At 39.8% G+C, this 22240-nt stretch overlaps 1 protein-coding gene across 1 annotated transcript in view; it reads right to left on the minus strand.

Moving 5' to 3' along the window:
- LOC145407323 (uncharacterized) overlaps nt 1-22240 on the minus strand; it is a 47873-nt gene that overhangs the window by 9117 nt on the left and 16516 nt on the right. The window contains exons 6-7 of the mRNA XM_080278318.1: nt 12261-12419; nt 8941-9031 (exon numbers count right to left, since the gene is read on the minus strand). Coding sequence (XP_080134444.1) covers nt 8941-9031; nt 12261-12419 — 250 coding nt within the window. The remainder of the gene's footprint in view (nt 1-8940; nt 9032-12260; nt 12420-22240) is intronic.

Here is a 22240-nt window from a genome sequence, read left to right on the forward strand (position 1 = left end):
TAGGAAAATTGCGTAGTCTAGCCTTGTTTGTGCAGGGGTCCAGTAATGCAACTGGTCAGTCCAGATCCATGTTAACACAGAAGATAACGTCTGCAACGATTGCGTGTGGTAAACGGATATATAACGAACTGCACTGGGCAAAATTATACATGTCTGTCCGTTGTCTGCCTCTCTCTCTCTCTCTCTCTCTCTCTCTCTCTCTCTTTCATAGATTTCCGACCCTTCTTCGTATAATGGGTAACGAGACCTGATATTGACTTCCCTATCATATCGCATCACTACAACGAGATTGCAGCCTTATCAATGACCTTGTGTAAATCTACTGGATGACGTGGGGTACCTTCAGAACCCTGGGGTATTTTTCCTAAGCGCAGTGGTTGGGTCTTACCATCCAGGTGCTGGTGCACCAATGTTGGTTACGTTTACTTGGACGCTCCAGCAGCACTCAACCGTTATCCTACCGTAGGTCCAGCTTATCCTTGGCTGTGTTATACTGTATAAGCCTGAATGATGACACGGTGCATAAAGCACTCCTTACGTTACATATAAAATTGCATTGCTCACTGCACTACTTAATGTTTCTATTGCTTGAAAACAGGATCTCATTCAGACTGTTGGGAAGTGAAAGAGTGTTCAATGGTCAGTCAGTATAGTCACCAAAACCGCGACTTTGGCTGCTGTCTTGGCATGAGTGCGAGTAAGTCGATAAAGTGTATTACCAGACTCCCTGCACAAACACACGTAGACTATACGCAGTTTTACATTCTCACAGCAGCACCACTCCACCGATATATTTTGTGTAGCCGCGGCCACATACTAAAACCTTGTGTTATAATGACAGACAACGGACATACATGCATTGTGAAGGTAATATTGCTCCCTCTGGATGAAGTGTGTGTGTAAACACACTATTAAATACAGTAGTATTATGGGTCTGGAGCTAAGGAGGGCCTGAATGTGTAATACTTGTATGAAAACTAATGTATGAATGTTTTAGAGTATAATATACGATGATCAATGTTTGTGGATATTGTGTCACCTCTATCCAGACTAATGAAATAGCACCTCGAAGAAAGCAACATCATTTGTGGACTGGACACACGAAACACCGTTATTTCAGTTATTATAATACAAGCTATGCATTCATTATGAAAATACATTATCTCATTACCTCTGCGTGATCCATCAGTATGGTGACTGAGCAACATTTTCGCACAACAATCCAATAGCTGTCCAACACTCAAAGTAGCTTTAATCCTATGCAACACGACATCTATTTATACCATGGTTTGAGAACATAATGACTGTCTTTTCTCACAATAAAACGGACTGAATGATGCACAACATAGCATGACCGTTGTGTCACAAGCGTAATCATGAATCATTTATGGCTACACTGGTTCAGCTACAAAAATGTTACAGCAGTTGAGTCGCACACTCACTAGACTCAGGTGAACCACGTTTCGAGACACCGGACATCATACCTTTTAATATTTATGCTCAACTACAGTTGTTCAACTCATTGTATGACGAACATTAAGACCCCTGCATTCATCCAATACACGTTATTGCATGGGGAGTTACAGATCACATCAGAACATCTGTATAATTATACCCTTCGTCATTGTAAACGAAACACGACAAAGACTCGATACATGATCCCCCACTACCTGTCCCCACTCCCCTCCGTTCCACCTCGCCTCACGGTCATCTCCTGTCAGAGAAACAATGGGATCCAATGGCATTACTATTTGTTTTTCTCCACTATACATACGTGGCAAACACTTGGATTTGCAGGCAGTGTACAGTATAATTTGATAGAAATTTGTTTCTCTGGATACTAGATACTGTAGCGAAGGGGAAGCTCTGCCCGGTCTGCCCATTCACTAGCTATTACTACGATGTAAACAAACACAGTGGTGCCACATTTCACCAAACACTTCACCCGCTGTACTCGTTAGAAGTGGAGGTAACTATACATGTCAATAATTAGGGAGTTAAAGATGCGTTTTTGTCCTTGATATAGAGGGCTTCTAGGATCTGTAGGCGGCATGTGTCATGTTCAGTCTGCAGGATGGAGGTACCGTTGACTAGCTTTTTTCGAGTGAGATGGACGCCGTGGGCCTCATCTGCGTGTCTTTGGGGGGCTCCATTTGATAGGCTGAGTGTCAGGCGTCTTGAGAGCTTCGTCGTAGTCATCCCGATGTAAGTGGAGGGAAGGGTCGCACAGTTCCCTGTTGTGCAAGTATATTCATACACCAAGTGACTTCTCTGAAGCTCTGAGGTGTCGGTCCTGGGGCTGTTTTTCATGGGGAGGCTATGGGTTTTCTTGTTATTGTAAAATATGGTGAGGTCTAGATGGCCGTCTTTGTCGATGGTACTGACGTAGTCTTTAATTATTTTCCTGGCACTCATTACCTCCGACCAATCACGTTAACTCACGTCTCCTTCCCACTCCATGTATTTGCATAAAATCTGACTACATGCTCTCGTCAGTCTGTACCTGAGGATGACCTGTGTAGGTCGAAAGCTTGTACAATAAACTGCTGCTCAAGGAAGAGTCTCTCCATGTCCTTCAGAGAACTTTTTGGGATTTAACTCCAGCCCAACGCACCATCGTCAGGAAAGTCGAGCAGATTAGCCAAAAAGTCGTGAATGCAGAGGCTGCTGTAAATTTCATCCATACTTGCCTTCAAGAGGACTAGCTACCTACATATACTAATATCTAACTAGCTCTCTATCTATCTATCTATCTATATATATATATATATATATATAAACATTGGCATAACTTGATATAAAGACACTTTTCGGCATGATAAACTTTGCGCTGCTGTCCATTTGAAGTCAGGAATCGGGTTATTTTTTTTTTTACATGTCCGACTCTGGGCAAATGCTTCAGTGCTTATTCCCAAGTCCCAGGAGTCCTCCTTGGGGCCCAGTAGTCCTCCTACATCTCCACATGTCACCACTTCGGCGCTAACACCCACCATCCATATTGAATACACGCTAGAGCTGTCTCATACTGCAATGGTGTACCGGTATTGGCGTGGGTACTTTTATGACATGTCGGCAGGTCATCTGGTAGATCAGAAAAATCTGCTTTTTATGAAATTCAAATCCTTAAACTGTTCCCTGCCCCAGTAGAGATTCCAACCTGGGTCCATTAGGACTGCAGGCCATCTCTCTACCGATTCAGCCACCGCCTCCCCTGTAAAAGTAAATTTTTTTTTTTTTTTTTTTTTTTATAAATCTAATGGGTTTTATTCTATCTCAGCACAATATCAGTTTGAATTTATTCAGCACAAGCTACCTCGATTTATATTACTTAAAAATGATTGCAGTATCAATCATAAGACAATAATTTTCAACAAAGAGCACTTGGAGAGCACAATATCCATACCCACCAACTGGTCTAAGGGCCAATATTAAACTTTTCCCCGTAACCTTGACCTTTAACTGCTTTCTGGGAAAATTAATTTTGCTACATTCGAGCCTAACCCTTAACCCTTCCACCCACTTTGGTTCAAACCAGCTCAAAAGTGTCTGAGCTGACCTTGCACGGTGACCCTGAACTTTGACCATTCCCTGTGACCTTAAACTTTGAATTATTCTAAGAATCTAATTTCCTTATCCATGTTTTACTCTGTATCTGTCCACACAATTTTGTATACATTAGATAAAAACATTATAAGCTGACCTTGTCATGTGACGATGAACTTTGACCTATTGTTCTCAAAAACAAGAGATAAACCTCTAGGGTGATCCTCAACTCATCCACCTATTCTGAGCCAAAAACACATCAAAGTTGTTTTAGTTATGTTATTCACAGAGAGACATAGGTTGCATTTTATAGTTTGCCCTGTGATCTTGACCTTTCACTTATTGTTTTCACAAATGAATCCTTTTGTTCTTGCCTGACCCTTAACTGTTCAATCAAGTTTGGTTCAAATCAAATCAAAAACATTTTTTCCCCTTAAACCCTGATATACGACACTGTTTGGTCTAAATTGGAAAAACATTATTTAACCTTGTTCCATGACCTCGACCTTTGACCTATTGTTCTTAAAAGAAAAAAAAAAAAGGTTTTATGTTTGGACTGGTCGGCAATCCTTTCAGCAACTGTGATTAATTCTGGTCAAAACTGATTACACACACACACACACACACACACACACACACACACACACACACACACAGGTCTTTCTATGACCTGCCCCTGTGATCTTGACTTATGATCGGCTTTTGTAGAAAATGAATCACTTCATTCTTCCCTTACCTTCTACCCTTCCCCCACGCTTTGTGTTAAATTGGGTAAAAACTGTTTAAGTTGATTTTCCAAATTCACCGTTTGACCTAATACTGTGACCTTGACCTCTTGTTCCTAAGGGCAAAAAGTTTAGTCAGTCGCTTACCCTCAGCTCATCCACCAATTTTGGTTGAAACTGAATATAAACTTTGTGTTCCTTTCCTAAAACACACACACACACACACACACACACACACACACACACACACACACACACACAATCGAGGCAGACGTGCGACATCGGCGCTCCGTACCGAACCAACACGGCCAGTGGCATTACCTAAATTAGTATCTTTGTATGAGTCGAGCTCTGTACCAGGTTAGACTAAATGATTTTTCATTATTAAAAGAAAAAAAAAATAAGTTTAAACAAGACTTGTTCAAACAGAAAAGAGAACCAAGACAAAAGAATGTGCTGAGTCAGCTGAGGTTTGTTTAGACTACAGCAACATGGGGAATGTAAGTACATACTCTGTACTTTTAGTATTGCAAAATGGATACATACTTTAGTAAAGCAAATTTGGAAAAGAAAAGGGATAAAGGTATAAAGCAAAATGATGATTTCTACCAAGAACTGGTTGAAGTCGATACCCACAATAGACTGGTTGAACGTGTACACAAATTAGAAATGGCTTTCAAAAATGAAATTGATAAAATAAAGAAGCAGATGCACTTGCAAAAGGAAGAAATAGAAAAACTAGGAAGGGAGGCCAACAAGAAAGACACAACCATCAGTGAACTAACAGTGGAATTGAGTACACTTAGGAAGAAAATGAGTGAAATGACAAGTACAGTATTCAATCACAAGATTGTTATGGAAGAGTTCAAAAATGACACAGAGACAATTAGGCAAGTAAGCAGTCTTATAGACCAGAGAAGTGATATTGAGGAGAAGATAACACAGGTGAATGAAGCTGTGCAGAGCTACAAAAATGATGTGGAAACCACGTATGCTGAAATGGTGAAAGTAAAGAAAGACTTAGAAAGAAGAGTGGAGGAAAAAAAAGCATTAAAAAGGAAGTGAAAAGAATAATCCAAAACAATCCAAAGTTAGTCAGAGATTCAGTAGATATAAACAAATCTATAGTAATCACTGGTATAGAAGAGGAAGAAGTAAAAAACAAGATCACAAGAGACAAAAAGGAGATGGCAAATGTAATGAGCTTACTGAAAGAAGTATCAGAGGAAATCTGTAGTAAAGACATAGAGGAACACAAAAAGTTAGGGAAATACGAGAAAAGCAAGACAAGACCTCTAAAGGTGACTTTCCAGAGTGTTAACACAGTGGAAGAGATACTGAAAAATGCAAAGAATCATATGGAAAAAGAGGAGTTCAAAAATGTATGGATAAAAAGATGCCTAACACAAGAGGAACTGGAATTACTGAAAGAGAAAAGGGAGGAAACAAAAACAAAAAATGAGGGAAGATCAGAAGTGGAGAAGAAGAAATTTGTTTACAAAATAATAGGATTGCAGGTACGAAAGTGGTACACAAACAGGATGGAATAAAAAGGAGGAAGGTAGTAAAACCATGTCATGACAAGTATATAAACAAGATGATAAAGTTGATGTACTCAAATGTGGATGGAATGGTATCTAAATTACTAGAGATGAATGATTATGTCAGAGAAAATGAACCACAAATAATATGCCTAACTGAAACAAAATTAACACCAAGGATATCCAATGACATACTATACTTAGAGGAATACAATATATGGAGAACAGACACAAATTTAAAAAAAGGAGGAGGAATTATAATATTAACTAAGAAAAATCTAAAAGTCAGTGAAATAAAACTAGATATACCATCACAAGTAGAACTGATTGCAGTAGAGATCAACACATCTGAAGGGAAAGTAATTGTAGCCAATTTGTACATGCCACCCAGATCAAACACATGGGAAAGAGATGAATATGAGGACCTGGCAGAGAGTACAATTCAGAGTTTAAGATCATTACTACATAAAATGGAAGAGAAATCGGAAAGAATTATACTAACTGGGGATTTTAGTACAAATATAAATTGGAATACTCTAGATATAATTAGCCAAGAAAGCTGTTGGGACCAAAAGCTCCTGGATCTCGTGCAAGAGTTTTTCCTAACGCAACATGTGAGGGAAACCACCAGAAAAAGAGGAATTGAAGTACCTTCAGTGCTAGATCTAATATTTACTAGGCAAGAAAATGATATTGACAGTTTAATATATCACCCTCCACTCGGCAAAAGCGATCATGCAGTACTAAATTATAACTTCAGGATAGCATATGACATAGTTAACAGCAATGACAGTTACAAAAAGAGTGTAAACTATAAAAAGGGAAATGGGCTTAGATGACAAGATTTAAATGCTGTATATAAAAAATTCTGTGAATTTTATGAAATAGGAGTCCAGAAGTACATCCCACAGCACAAAGAAGCAGATAAGAAAATACAGAAATGGTTCAATACAGAATGTAAAAAATCAAAAGAAAGAAGAGATTTGTTGTGGAATAGATACGGAAGACACAATAGTGAAAAGGCGTATAATAATTACAAACAGGCAAGAAACGATTATACAAGAATAAGGAGGGAAGCCCAAAAACAGTTTGAGGAGGATATAATAAATAAAAGTAGTGATCAACCAAAACTGTTTTACAGCTACATCAGAAGCAAAACCAAAGTAAAAGATATAATACAATCCATTATGGACAAGGGAATCACTTATACACAAGAGAAAGATATTTGTGAAGCACTAAATAAGAATTTCCAATTAGTTTTTACAGAAGAAAAAATTTTTGAGAGGGACTATGTGGAACATGCATGTCCACACATACTACCAGATATACAAATAGCAGAAAAAGTAATACAGGAGGAATTAAGTAGATTAGACAGAGGAAAAGCAAGTGGTCCTGATGAAATTTCATGTTGGGTACTACGAGAATGTGCAAAGGAGTTAAGTAAACCATTATTTTTAATTTTCAAGAAAACCTTGAGTCTAGGTAAACTACCTGATATTTGGAAAAAAGCAAATATTGTCCCCTTATTCAAGAAAGGAAATAGACAAAATCCACTCAACTACCGACCAGCATCACTGACCAGTGTTGTAAGCAAGGTATTAGAAAAGCTTATAAGAAAAGCTTGGGTAAATCATCTAGAAGAACACAGTATGATAACAGAAAGACAGTTTGGTTTCAGAAAAGGAAAATCATGTGTTACTAATCTGTTCAGCTACTATGACAGAGTAACAAACACAATACAGGAAAGGGAAGGATGGGTGGACAGTATCTATTTAGATTTCAAGAAAGGTTTTGACACAGTACCACACCAGAGACTTTTATGGAAACTGTACCATCATGGAGGAATTCAAGGCAAACTGTTTTGTTGGATACAAGACTTTCTCATAAAAAGAGAAATGAGAACAGTACTAAGAGGAAACTACTCATCATGGAAAGAAGTGACTAGTGGAGTACCACAAGGTTCAGTGCTGGCACCAATCATGTTTTTAGTGTATATAAATGATATAAACAGTAACACTGGAAATGAGAGCTATCTGAATATGTTTGCAGATGATGCAAAAATACAAAGGAGAATTACTAACACAGACTCTTGTAAAGAGCTACAAGAAAAATTAAATAAACTTCATGAATGGAGTAGTACATGGCAAATGGAATTTAATGTGGACAAGTCTCATGTAATCAAGTTTGGTAAAAGTGGAAAAAGACCTGCATGGGATTATAAGTTAGGAAATAAAACCCTATATACATCAGAGAGAAAGACCTAGGTGTGATTATCAATAACAGACTATCTCCGGCTGACCACATCAGCGAGAAGGTACAGAACATGTATACACTGCTTGCAAATATGAGAATAGCATTCACATACATAAATGAAGACATGCTAAGAAGGATAATAACGTCATTCATTAGACCAACCCTGGAATATGCATCAGTAGTCTGGAGTCCTCATCTCAAAAAACACAGACAAGATTGAAAAAGTTCAAAGGGCCGCTACAAGATGGATACCAAGCTTAAGGGACCTAAGCTACGAAGAAAGACTAAATAAACTGAATCTACCAACACTACAGGAGAGAAGGAAAAGAGGTGACATGATAATGCTATATAAGTGCATATAAGGGAAGGAGAATATAGACATAAATGATTACTTAACATATGGAGAAGCATCAGCAAGAGGACACTGCAAAAAACTGCACAAGAAGAGAGGTGATAAAGACGTAAGGAAATTCAGTTTCCCAAACAGAGCAATTGATCAATGGAATACACTACCGAATGAAATAGTGTGTGCCAAAACAATTCACAAATTTAAGGATATGTACGATAAATATGGTTTAAGACACGGGACAGTACGAGCTTGACTCATTCCTGTAAAGATACAATTAGGTAAGAACAATTAGGTAAGAACACACACACATACACACACACACACCAATCAAAATATAACACCCGCGCTAGCGAAGCGTGTGCAAGCACGAATTTAAATACCTCATACCACACCACTATCACCTTACCATACAACGCGATCACCATACCAATACCTCACACCACTGCAACACCACAACATCGCCACATCATGTAAATGAAGCAAGGCGGAAAGTGGAAAGAAGCTTATGAAAAAGAGTGTTACAGCTTACCTCTCTCATCAGTAGGCCCAACATGCCGATCCACGACCCATTGTTCAGCCTGGTGCCCCATTTTCTGTCGGCGGCTCTCACGTAAGAGTACCTGGTGCAAAACAACACACTCGGGGAAATGGACACTTCAACTGCATATGAGGCTATACTGACTTCCTTTTTTTTTTTTTAATGCGAGGAAGAAGGAACCAAGGGCCATGAGCCAGCAATAAGAGTTCCCTCCAAGAGAAAAACAAAATACAAGAGAGAGCCAAATTCAAGATCCTATCATTTCGAGATGCCTGGACACACTGTGTTTGAAAGACCGGAGGTCATAGGCAGCAGGAAATACAGACAGAGGGAGACAGTTCCAGAGTTGACCTGTTGCATAAATGAAGGACTGGGAGTAACGGTTAACTCTTGCATTAGAGAGTTGGACAGAAAAGGGATGAGAGTTTGCTGCTAGACGGGTGCTACGCACCCGTCATGGAGGTGGAGGAATGCATGCAGACAGTTCAGAGGAGCAGTGACCATTAAAGTAGCGATAGAAAAGAGATAAAGATGCAACAGTGCAGCGAAGAGACAGAGGTTGAAGGGAGTCAGTAAGAGGAGGAGAGTTAATGAGACGAAAAGCCTTTGACTCCACCCTACTGAGAAGAGCTGTATGGGGGGAGCCTCCCCACACATGAGAGTTGTACTCCATGCAGGGGCTAATAAAACCCCTGTATAGAGTCAACAATTGTGCAGGGTAAAGAAGGAACGGAGTCGGCTTAGCACACCCAATCTCTTGGAAGCAGATTTTACAAGAGATGTAATATGATCTTTCCAAGATAGGTCCCGAGTAAATGAAACCCCACGCATGTTCAAGGATGATGCAGGATTAAGCTGAATATTATTAAACATTAGTGGGTATACCTGTGGAAGATTTTTACGGGTTGATAGGTGTAAGAACTGAGTCTTAGATGCATTAAAAACAACAAGATTATTTTTACCCCAGTCAGAGATACGAGCCAAGTTAGACATTAGGTGTGCCATAGCCTCATCCCTTGTTTGTTGAAGTAACTGCTGAGATGGGAGTTGCGGGAACCGAATGGAAAGGTGAAGGGTGGAGTCATCAGCGTATGAGTGGATAGGGTTAGATGTACAGCTTAGAAGGTCATTGATGAATAAAAGGAAGAGAGTTGGTGTTAGGACAGAGCCCTGAGGAACACCACTGTTGATAGATCTAGGAGAAGAACGATGGCCGTCTACAACAGCGGCTATAGAACGACCAGAAAGGATGCTAGCGATGAAGGCACAAACGGTGTTTGAAAGTGATTGCAGATATTAACTAGAGGGGCACTCATTGAAGCACATCTCTCCATCAGCGGCAGCATAATTTCCAAACCACTCTTCAAAATGGGTTAGGGTTTCGCATCACTGATTAAGATTTCGCAAAAAGTGTTTTCGGATCCAGAATCTGGAATACGATCCGGATCGGTCCCCAAAATTAATCGATTGTTCCCTGGGACATGGGCTATCTACCCACCAAATTTAGTCAAAATTCCTCTTTTAGTTTTTGAGCAATCCTGCTAACAGACAAACTAACATCGGTCTCAAAAGTTAATCCATTGTTCCCTGGGACATGGGCTACCTACCCAACAAATTTGGTCCATATCTCCTTTAGTTTTTGAGTAATCCTGTTAATAGACAAACAACTAAAGGGGCACTCAGTGGAGCGTATCTCTCCGACAGGGTCAACGTTATTTCCAAACCACTCTTCATAATAGGTTAGGTTTTCTCATCATTGATTAAGGTTTCGCAAAAAGTGTTTTCCAGATGCAGAATTTGTAATACAATCCGGATAGGTCCCAAAAGATAAACGATTGTTCCTAGGGAAATGGGCTGTCTACCCACCAAATTTGATGGTTGAAAGTGAGTGCAGACAGGAGTAAAATTATTGTTATTCAGACACATCACTCTCATTATGATGCTTTGGTGGGAGTAAAAAGAGTTAAACTGAAGTAGCTGAAGAGTCTCGCCTCCTCAGTCCGATGATGTATTTTTCACCTTTATTCATGCGTCTTTTAGAAAATGATTTTTTGGGTAATAGGAACTTTTCGAACCCTACATTATATATATAGTTTTTTTTTTTTTTTTAATGAATGGAAGAAGGAACCAGAGAACAGAAGTCCGCAACATTGTTACCTCCTCCAATATATATATATATATATATATATATATATATATATATATATATATATATATATATATATATATATATATATATATATATATAAAGCCCATTTTAATGTTTCTTCATTTCGAGATGTCTGGACACATTGCGTTTAAACGACTAGAGGTAGTACGCAGAAGGAAATGCAGACAGAGAAAGACAGTTCCAGAGTTGACCTGTTGCATACATGAACAGCTGGGGGTTTTCGGTTAATTCTTCTATTAGAGAGCTGGACAAAGGATGGTGAACGTTTGCTGCTAGATGGATGCTACACACCTGCCGTAATGGACGACACGCAGACAATTTAGAAGAGCACTGATCATTGAAGTAGAGATAGAAAAGAGATAAAGATACAACAGTGTGGCTAAGAGAGAGAAAGGTTGAAAGGAGGCACTAAGAGAATAAGAGTTAATAAGGCGAAACTTCCTGCACCAGCAGACATCATTCCAGTGCTGAATAAAACCGTCTGGTGGTTGCACGAATTAAGTAAAATAATACATTATCATCCCAGATAAGCAATAGAAGGGTTTATATCGTATTACAGTACTGAGTATGACAGTGTAAGGAAGCAGCGATAAACTCATGTAGACAGCCAACTGGCTAGGTCTTGAATAGTACATATTACCCAGCATAGCATGCTGCCTAATGTAAACAAATTCATTAAAGATATATCTTGCCTCCCACAGTCCTCCCCTTCCTGACGTTATAACTTCTCGAGTTTATATTACTTGTCTTCCTACTGCACATGTATATCCGGCTACATTTCCCTGAGTAATAGTCGAAATAGTGAGAAATCCTTTTGTCAAGGACATCCCCTCCAAGCGAAATATGCGAAAAACAGTAACAGGGACAAATGAGATCAGAATACTGGCTTGGGAAACATCATCATGTAGATGAAATTTCAAGACCTGATGAAAAAGAAATGGACTTGTAATATGTTTGGTCAGTGGTGATTATTCTTCTAATTTGTGATTTTCCTTCATAATGTTAAATAGAATATAGTTAGGTTGACGTTGATCCTACAGCTGACAATAATGCTGATGGTGATGATAATTATGATGATGGCGCAGCTGATGATGAAAATCATAAATATCATCATGCTGGAAAGGAAAATAGTACATCTTACGTTAAATTCATTCGTCTTGCTATGAGCTGCATCATGTTATCCATGACTCCCTGGACGATGACCCGCTTGCCTCCAGGCTGCGTTGGGTCATCCACCTCCATCACATTTTGTGATGGGAATTTATCCGTCGTCACCACCATATGAGGACGATGTGGAAACCTTTTGTGGGAAATAAATCACTGTTGTTAGTTCTCTAGTATTATGATGCCCCATTACAAAATATCTTGTAATGTTCGATATATTTTTAAAAATACGTGATTACAAGTATACAATATATATAAACCAGTACACAGGGTGACAGAAATATTCCTGCGAGTAGTGGCAGGAGGTGTGGCGGTGTGAAATGCTTGCGTACAAGATATGACAGTGCGTAGTATGGCAATGTACAGTAAGTGTTTGGTATGGCAATGTGTGTTGTGGCACCCTGAGATATTGCTGTGTATATGTCAGAACGAAACGCGCGACCGTGCGTGCGTGCGTGTGTGTGTGTGTGTGTGTGTGTAAAGTATGGCAGTGTGTAGCATGTCGGTGCGGCTTCTGGCAGTGGGAGATGTGTCAGTGTGAAATGTGTTCTGCGTGACTGTGACGGTGTGTGGCTTGGCACTGTGGAATGTGACAGTGAGAGGTGAGACGGTGTGTGGTGCGCATAAGTGGTAAGTGTCCGTGTGGGTTGTGACAGTATCTGAAGTAACATTTTTAGATGTGACAGTGTTAGGCGTGGCAGTTTGCGGTGTGGCAGTGTTAGGTGTGGCAGCGTGAGATGTATAGTGTGGCTGGGAGGTGTTGTAGTGTGACGTGTGACAGTCTGTGGTGTGACCGTGTGTGAGTTAACACTGTGAGGTGTGTTAGTGTAGCGGATGTCCGTGTGAGGTGTGAGGGATGACACGGTGTGAAGCGTGGCAGTGTGATGTATGGCATTGTGAAGTATGGAAGTGTGAGGTGCAACAACTCTAAATGTACTAATGTGAGGTGTGGTAAAGTGAAGTTCGGCAGTGTGTCAATGCGTTGTGTGACTGTAAAGTGTAGTAGTGTAAGTGCGGCACTGTTAAGATGGTAAATGTGGACTGTGGCAGCATTAGGTTTAGCATGATGGTGTGGTGATGTATCCCTCTGCCCAGTGACTTCTCTGTCACTCTGTGGCAAATTTTAGAATGGAAAAAAATGCTGCTACAGAGAAATACTACGATCATGGCAGTTGTCTAGAGAAGAACCTTGTTCGTTGCAGTTAAATTCATCACACTACTACCCGTTACATGCTCAGACATGTTGTTGGCTATGAAAAACTGGAGGGCGACCATAGCATCGGTTATTCCCAGATATCTCTCAGAGTCCAGTATTTGTGGTAAGTTATGCAAAAAGAGAAAGAGAAGCAGGTGGCCAAAAACATGTATGGCACTGAAGCCCTATTGTGTTACCATCAGGAGAATGTTTGTGAAGTTATGAGGTACCAGTTGCTATCGTTTTGTGTTCTCATTGAATTATTGAGGAAATATTTTTGGCTGACATAGCTGCTCCTAGAATTCAGTAATTATGAGACTCTATGACACGACGCTTGGTTAGTAAAGATTTCAGAACGTCTCTTCAATTAAACACTGTTTATATCTGGCTGACAACGGCGACCAAAAATATTGCATGTCCATATATATGTCACTTACTCATTCACTCATTCATTCACCGAGTCACTGTACATTCTTGAAAAATGGGGTCCAGGACTTATGTGAAAATTTTTAGGAAAACGAAATTTTGCGGAATGGAAGATTTTACTTATTTTACCAAAAACTGAGGACAGCAGCACCAATGAACGTAATTTGGATACACGTTTCGTTTATACTATGATTCTCAGGCTGAGAAGGGTCAAATTACATGGTGGTAAGGACTGCACAACCTCACCATTACATCAAATTCATTCATTGCTCAAGTCCACTGCTACATTCACCTACCATCTCATCTTTCATCAAAACAAAAAACTTATGGCGACAGGAGAGCATAGTAATCACAGGCCATGGATGTGGCTGGAAGTCGCTAGCTCGAGTCCTGCGCATAGGCGGCACTGGTTCAGTGGTCGCTGGCATGACGGCATAGGAGCACGTCATGTCTTCAGCAGCATCCCGTGCGACTGAGCAGCCGGAAATGGATCTCCAACTGCTTATCACTGACAGAAAGGGGTTTGAGAAAGGTAACCCAAACATTTGCTGTTCTGCACCACCTGGGAAGATAACCGTGTCTGTCAAGGCACCTCACACTGCGGTTGAAAAAAATAAAAAATCCCTCTGACTTTTGCTACCTGGAATATAGGAACCTGGCTTGATACTAACAATGACGCACTACCATGCCATAGAACTGCCCTTATTCCCAATTAACTAAGAAGTTATTAAATTGACATCGCTGTCATGTCTGAGACTCGCTCTCAAGAGAGTGCAATCTTATAGAAGCAGGAGAACGGTATACTTATTTCTGGAAGGGATACCCAGATGATATAAGAGACCATAGTAATGGCTTTGCAGTCTGAAGCTATCTTCTAGAGAATATACAAGAAACTCCTGTGGACATATCAGAGCCTGATGTTGTGGTGCATACCACTCTGTAAAGGCCAATATGCAACACTCATCAGTGTCAGTGCCACAATGCTTGATTCTGAGGACACTGACAAAGATTCATTTTATGAATCTTTGGATGTCACCATTTGCTAAATACCACCAAATGACAAAAGATTCTGCAAGGAGAATTTAATGGCAGAGTAGGAAAAGATAGTCATTTCTGGCAAGGCATTACAGACTGTCACGGTATTGGTTACATGAATAACAATGGTCTTAGATTACATTCCATATGCTCATACTTTAGTTTGGTCATCATCAACACCATTTTTCAACTTACGAATAAACACAAAACCACATGGATGTACCCATGATCTAGACATTGGCACCAAATTAACTATGTCATTTTAGGGCAGCGATATCGAAGAGAAGTTCTTATAACCCGAACAATGAGAGTTGCTCAGTGTGCAACAGACCATAGCCTGATAGTTACCAAACTGCAGTAATTCATATTATGTCCACAAATGCACAATATACCATCCATCAAGAAACTTATCAGTAGTAGCTGAAAGAACATGGCACCTTGTAACACCTTCCACACCACTGTTGCAGACAAGCTCTCTGAATGCCCACCACTTGATCCAAACAACAATGCATCAAACCTAGACTCCGAGTGGCCAAACATTAAGATACTGCTTCATAGCACTGCAGAATAAACATTAGGCTTCTCCAGTCACCGCCATCAAGACTGGTTTGATGAAAATGCTGAACGTATAAATGACCTTCTTGCAATGAACAATAGAGCACATAACTGGTTCGCTTGTCCAAGCTCCTTAACCCTAAAGACTGAATTCCAGAATCTCGGAAGTAAAACCCAGAGAAAGTTAGGTGGCATGGAGAACAAATGGTGGACTGAGCAAACAAAAGAGCTGCAATGACTGACTGATATTAATGACCAGCATGGGTTCAGCAAGTCCAACACGTCTATGGCCCAACCAAACACAATATAAACCCTGTTCGATCAGCCAAAGGAGAGCTCCTGAAAGACAAGCAAGCATTCCTTGAAAGATGGATGCAGCACTTCAACACTTTACTTAATCAAAAAAAAAAAAAAAAAAAAAAACAGTGAAGCACAATATCCTTGATAACATCCCAGGTGCTCCTCAAGCACCAGATCTTGATGTCCCACCCACACCTGCAGAAACTTTTCAGGCCATATGATCTCTAAAAAATAACAAAAAGCCCTGGCCCTAATGGCATACCATCTGAACTTACATAAGAGAGTGGGCAGTTACTTTATCAACACCTACATAATCTCATACTGAATCTCAGGAACCAATAAGAAATTCCTTCTGAATGGCTTAATTCTGAATTTTTAACCATCTACAAAAAGAAAGGGGAACCTTCAGATTGTGACAACAACAGAGGCATCTCCCTCTTTGTATAGGCTAGCAAAGTACTAGCCAAGATAATGTTATCCAGACCGACAAAACATTTAACTAAGTCAACATTTCCTGAAATACGATGTAGATTTCGAAAGGAATGAAGTACCAATGATTTGATTTTTGTTGTCCGGCAGATACAAGAGAATGCCATGAGTAAAACTGTGACTTGTATAATGCATTCATCTATTTTGGAAAAGCATTTACACTGTCAACAGGGAAGTTCTGTGGAATACTCTGTCATAATTTGGAGGTCCAAACAAATTTCATACCATCCTAAAGAGCCTGCATGGGACAACAAGAATGCTCATGTGTCCAAGGGTGGGAGCAATTCCGAACACTTTAATGTGGGGGTGGGCGTAAAGCAGGGATGTGTCCTGGCTCCTGTTATTTTCAACATCTGTCTCACTGCAGTCACCCTTATTGGTACCAACAAATCAGTAATGATAATGGAATAATAATCCTGTTCCGTCTCGTAACTTATTTAATCTCAGACGTCTTCAAGCACAATCAACGACTGAAATAGCTCATTTCCTGGAGCAACAATATGATGATATCTGTGCAACCCTGCACAAACCTCAGATACCCTACAACAGTTTATCACCATCATTTCCAACATACATCATGCAATCGGGGTCTAAGTAAATATCAGTAAAACAGAAATAATATCTCAGAGAAACAACACAATAGAACCTCTTGCATCACAGATATACGGCGAAAATGGAAAATAGGTGGAGAATTTTACCTACCTTGGTACTGTTCTTAAACGAATCAACCACGCCTTTCATGAATCACAGATCCAGTTTTTGAAAACATCAGCTTCAGAATCGAGACGAAGAGATCAGAGTATACAGCTGCACACCTCTCCTCCCTCTTATACAGTGCTGAATTCTGGACAGTAGGGTGGTCAACAATCCATGGGTAAAAAAAAAAAAAAAAAAAAAAAAAAGTCTCAAATGTACTGCTCTGCAAGGCTGCCTCTGTCCCATTTGGCAGATAGACATTGCCGGGAAAATTTTTAGCTCATTTTAAAAATATTTGAGGTTGCACAAAAAGTAAGATTTTGTGTCACTTGTATGAAATTCTTACTGCGGTTATTTGGGTAGCCTACTAAAGTATGATCAGACTTTATTATTATTTTTTTTTACCAGATTTGTGTTACTGGTTTTAAAATAAACCTCTGCACATTCATAATTACTGTAAGTTGCCCACTATCCAGCTTTCAAGCTTTTAGACTGCTTCTATGGTCAAAGCCTCATGCTTTCATACCCTTTAAACTGTAGGACAGCCAAGAATAATCATCAGGATTGTTTCAAATCTGTAATATATATACCAGTGAGTACAGTTTTAGAGTTTAGACAAATTTAAAGCTTCCGTCACAAACTTTTGTCTTTTTGAGCAAGCTCTTTTTAATATTGTTGTAGTCCATTGCAGCTGAGCATGTTATAAAGATGTCAGAAACTCGAAGTTTCCCATCAGTGTACAGTACTTCTTTTTTAATGCAAGGGAGAAGGAACCAAAGGCCCGTAAACCTTTCTTCCAAGAAAAAACAAGAACAGTACAACAGAGAGCCAAATTCAAGATCCGTTCATTTTGAGATGCCTGGACACAATGCATTTGAAAGACTAGTAATTATAGGAAGTAGAAAATACAGGCAGAGAGAGACAGTTCCAGAGTTGGCCTGTTGCATAAATGAAGGACTGGGAGTAACGGTTAACTCTTATATCAGAGAGTTGGAGAGAAAAGCAATGAGAGTTTGTTGCTAAATGGGTGCTATGTGCCCGTCATAGTGGTGGAGGGTGCAAGCATATAGTACAGGGGACCAGTAACCATTAAAGTAGGAAGAGAAAAGAAATAAAGATGCATTAATGAGGCAGTGAGACAGAGGTTGAAAGGAGCCAGTAAGAGGAGATGAAAAGCCTTTGACTCCACCTTGTTGGGAAGAACTGTATGTGTAGAGCCTCCCCACGCATGGGAGTTGTACTCTAAACAGGGGCAAATAAAACCGTGCAGGGGTAAAGAAAGTACGGAGTCGGCTTAGCACACCTAAACTCTTGGAAGCACATTTTACAAGAGATGTAATATGATCTTTTCAAGATAAATACCGAGTGAATGAAACCCCAGGTATGTTTAAAGACGATGCAGGATTGAGCTGAGTGGAAAACCAAAAAGAGATATCACATACAACGGACTTTCCCCAAAATGTTTATGTCTAAAAGACTTTACCACATTATCATTATGTAGAAAACAATATTCTCAGAAAAGTGCCAAATTAGCTGTCAGGACTACCATAACATACTGACAGAAAGCCAGAATACGAGTTGCCTACAATGGAATGACTCAGCTGAGCAAAAGCTATTAAAAGTTTATGATGAGTATTGTCTACTCAAAAAAGCTCGTCTAAGAAAATCTGAATATCGGAGGTTAAAGGAACAAATTTTTAATGTTTCTTGATGAACTTCACAGTCTTTCTCACATATGGAGCAAAGATGCACTTCACAGCATGGGAAACTAAGATGATAAAACCTCCCTATGATGCAGTGTGAAGACACTTCTAGCTGCAGCATGAGTTTTGTTGACAAAATCTTGGCACAAAATGAAAAACGAAAGCAAATCAGACCTGAGCAAGGAAAAAAAGAAGAGAAAAGGAAGCAATTTATTTCGACAGAAAGGAAAGATACAGAAAATCTAAGTAATAGCAGTGACAGGAGAGAAGATGCAGAATCACATGATCTTTCTGTACCAAATGGACCAACAGAACCCAAGAAATCTAGAAAGAGCAATTATATAATTGTGACACCACATGTTGCATCAGCATTAGGCAGGATTAATCTCTCTGGTCTAGGCAGTGTTTGTCGCCAGTTCTGTAGCAAGGGCTCTGGGTCATAACGTTACTGATTAGTCATTATCAGGAAGTGGTATACGTCGTGCTCGGATTAAAAACCTGGAATTGAGAGCTTCACGGGAGAAATCATCCACAGATTCGTTCATATTCCTATTGCTGCACTGGAATGGAAATCTCTTACCTGATTTTGCAGGTATCAAATCTGAGCAAGTGGACAGAGTGGCCATATTGGCAGCAGGATTTGAAACAGGAAAATTACTTGATATACAAAAGGTAAACAGCAGTACTGGTGAGGAACACGCCAAAGCCTGCACTGACCTGTTAGAAAACTGGCATCTTAAGTCAAAAGGCTTGGTATTTGATACTACAGCTTCAAATACAGGTTTACGGTCATGTGCTTGGACACTAATACAGGCATCTCTTAGAAAGGAACTTATACAAGACAAAGGCTTGGTATTTGATATTAGCCTACAGCTTCAAATACAGATTTAATGTCAGGCATCTCTTGGAAAGGAACTTATATGGCTAGCCTGTCGTCACCACATATATGAAGAAGTTTTATTAGATGTTGTAACTGAAACCCTTGGACCGTCATCTGGCCAAGAAATGAATCATTTAAACATTTTCAGAAGCGATGGAACAAGATCAGTCAAGAACCTTTTCAGCCAGGAAATGTGATGTTTAGTTCCACTCAAGAATTTCTGTATCGGGAAATGATAATATGCTATTCACATGCAATAAATGAAGAACATCCACATGAAAACTACATGGAAATTATGGAGCTGTCTCACATTTCTAGGCAGTACACCTGATGGAGAATACAGATGTTCTCCTGGAGCCATACACCATGCCCACTGGATGATGAAAAAAAAAAATATGTGCTTTGAAAATACTGCTCTTTAGTGATCAGTTTAAGCTCACTGCTCGTGAAGTAAATGGCTTACTGAAAGTTGGACTGTTTGTGATATAAGATAGGTTCTGGAATGAAGCTCCAATCCCACGAAAGGCCCTTTTCAATTGTTTGAAGTTGATTAACATGCTTCAGTCATACCACGATGTCATTATTCGAGAGAATGCCTTGAAAGCAACCAAGCGGCATTTCCGGTATTTTTTATGAACACCTATCACCAATGGGTCTGTTTGACAACTCCATAAGCAGCAAAACAAAGGCTGCAATGGTTGCAAACTTAGAGACCACCAAAACCAGACTGTGCACATCGCACTCCAGCTACAGAAGTTGAAACTAGTCATCCATTAGAAGCATACATTACAAGCAGGTCAGTGAAACTCTTTAACATGGTAACTGTAGACGGTGAAGTTGGAATTTCTAGAAAAAAGACCATACTACCTGGCTAGCAGGTGACACTTATCTTGCCATACAGAAGAAAATCTGAGTAAAAGAGGTGAATGATAGCACAAAAAGAGGCATTAGTCTCACTGAGTATTACAACAGTACACTGACAAAACATGAAGACCGAAAGCAGTTTTTATTACAGACAGCCAAAATTCATAGGCAAAGGCACTCATCTTTCAGTAAATCTGCAGTCTTGCCACAATAAAGTACTTAAACTTTTCACTGAACTCTACTTGCCTAAACTTTATAAGTTTAATTGTATAATAAGCATAGATGTTATATGTGTATACTTAGTAAGTAAATATATGGCATGTTATACTATCATTACAGAACTCTTTTATCTACATATCTATGCTGCTGCCCCCAAAGAAAGGGAAGCAGCCGAGACAGGACGACACACCCCATTTTACTCATTCACACTCACACATTTATTCGTACATAGCCCCAAGGGAAGAAGGGACACATCCTCACTGCACCACACCGAGCAAGGGTCAATTGCGCAATGCATTCAGCAACATTCACAGCAGGGCCTGACAGCAGAGCTGGTTTATCCCTGCCATATCATACTGTACCCATCCCCTTACCAGCACCTGACCTAATCAGCTGATCAGACCTAATGCGGGAGAATATCCCTTCAGGGCCACGTCACCAATTATTCATTCACCATTTCTCTCCAGTCATTCCTATAATGCACAGCCACTCTTCCTTGCTCAACAGACATCCCTTTCGCATCTAACGCTATGTTCACACTGTCCATCCATCCTATTCGTGGTCTTCCTCTCAGCCTTACACCTCTCATATCCGATCCAGTTATCTTTTTCACCAATCGCTCTTCATCCACTCTCTCCATATGCCCAAACCATCGCAACACTCTCTGTTCAGTTCGATCAGCAGTCTCCTGCATAACTCCAATTCTCTTACGCACTTCATCATTTCTCACTCAATCCATGCGCCTCACTCCACGCATGCTCCTCAGACACCTCAACTCCATAACATTTAAACTTTTACTCTCTGCTACACTCATATTCCATGTTTCAGCCCAGTATAACGCAGTCGGTACCACTACACTCCCATATAGTCTTCTTTTTACATCCATTCTAGGCTAACGACATCTAAAGACTTATTTCATTCCTCCCACCACCTGTCCCACTTCATTCGTTCAAAACTTCACTTCTCCATCTATTCTTCCATCTGCAGCAACATGTGACCCAAAATACTTAAAACATTCAACCTCCTTAAGAAACTCACCATTCAAAACTGTATTCATCCTCCTACCAAATACCAACCTCATACACTTCATCACTTTACCCTTATTCTCATTTACTCTCAATTTCCTCCATTCACACACCCTTCCAAACTCCTCTAACAACTGTCTCAATCTCTCCTCCGAATCACTTACCAGTGTAGTAGATGTAATAAACTCACTAGCATTTATACAATTTTGTTTTGTACAGCGATTAAAGTTGTTAACAATTTGTAAATAATGAACTCACATCAATAAATTTTTACCTCCGCCAAGGAGGTTGGTTGGTTTGTGAGTAAGATTACACAAAAACTACTGGACGTATTACCACGAAACTTGGTAGAAAATTGGGCTTACTCCATTAAATTTAGGTGCGGATCCAGGATTTTTTTTTTTTTTCATTTTAACTGCGAGATAGGGTGTTGGAGGAGGCATGCGCTCTACTGAGTGCCAGTCTAGTTGTTTTATGCATTGGTAAAAGTTGTTAATAAAACACTAACACATTTGGAACAGTGCTTGAAGTCATACAAATTTTGTTCTCTTTCTCTCGGGTATCCCCCAA

This window comes from Coenobita brevimanus, chromosome 8, assembly GCF_032717465.1.
Source record: "Coenobita brevimanus isolate Jiangsu-jjx chromosome 8, ASM3271746v2, whole genome shotgun sequence".
Classification (NCBI taxonomy): Eukaryota; Metazoa; Arthropoda; class Malacostraca; order Decapoda; family Coenobitidae; genus Coenobita; species Coenobita brevimanus.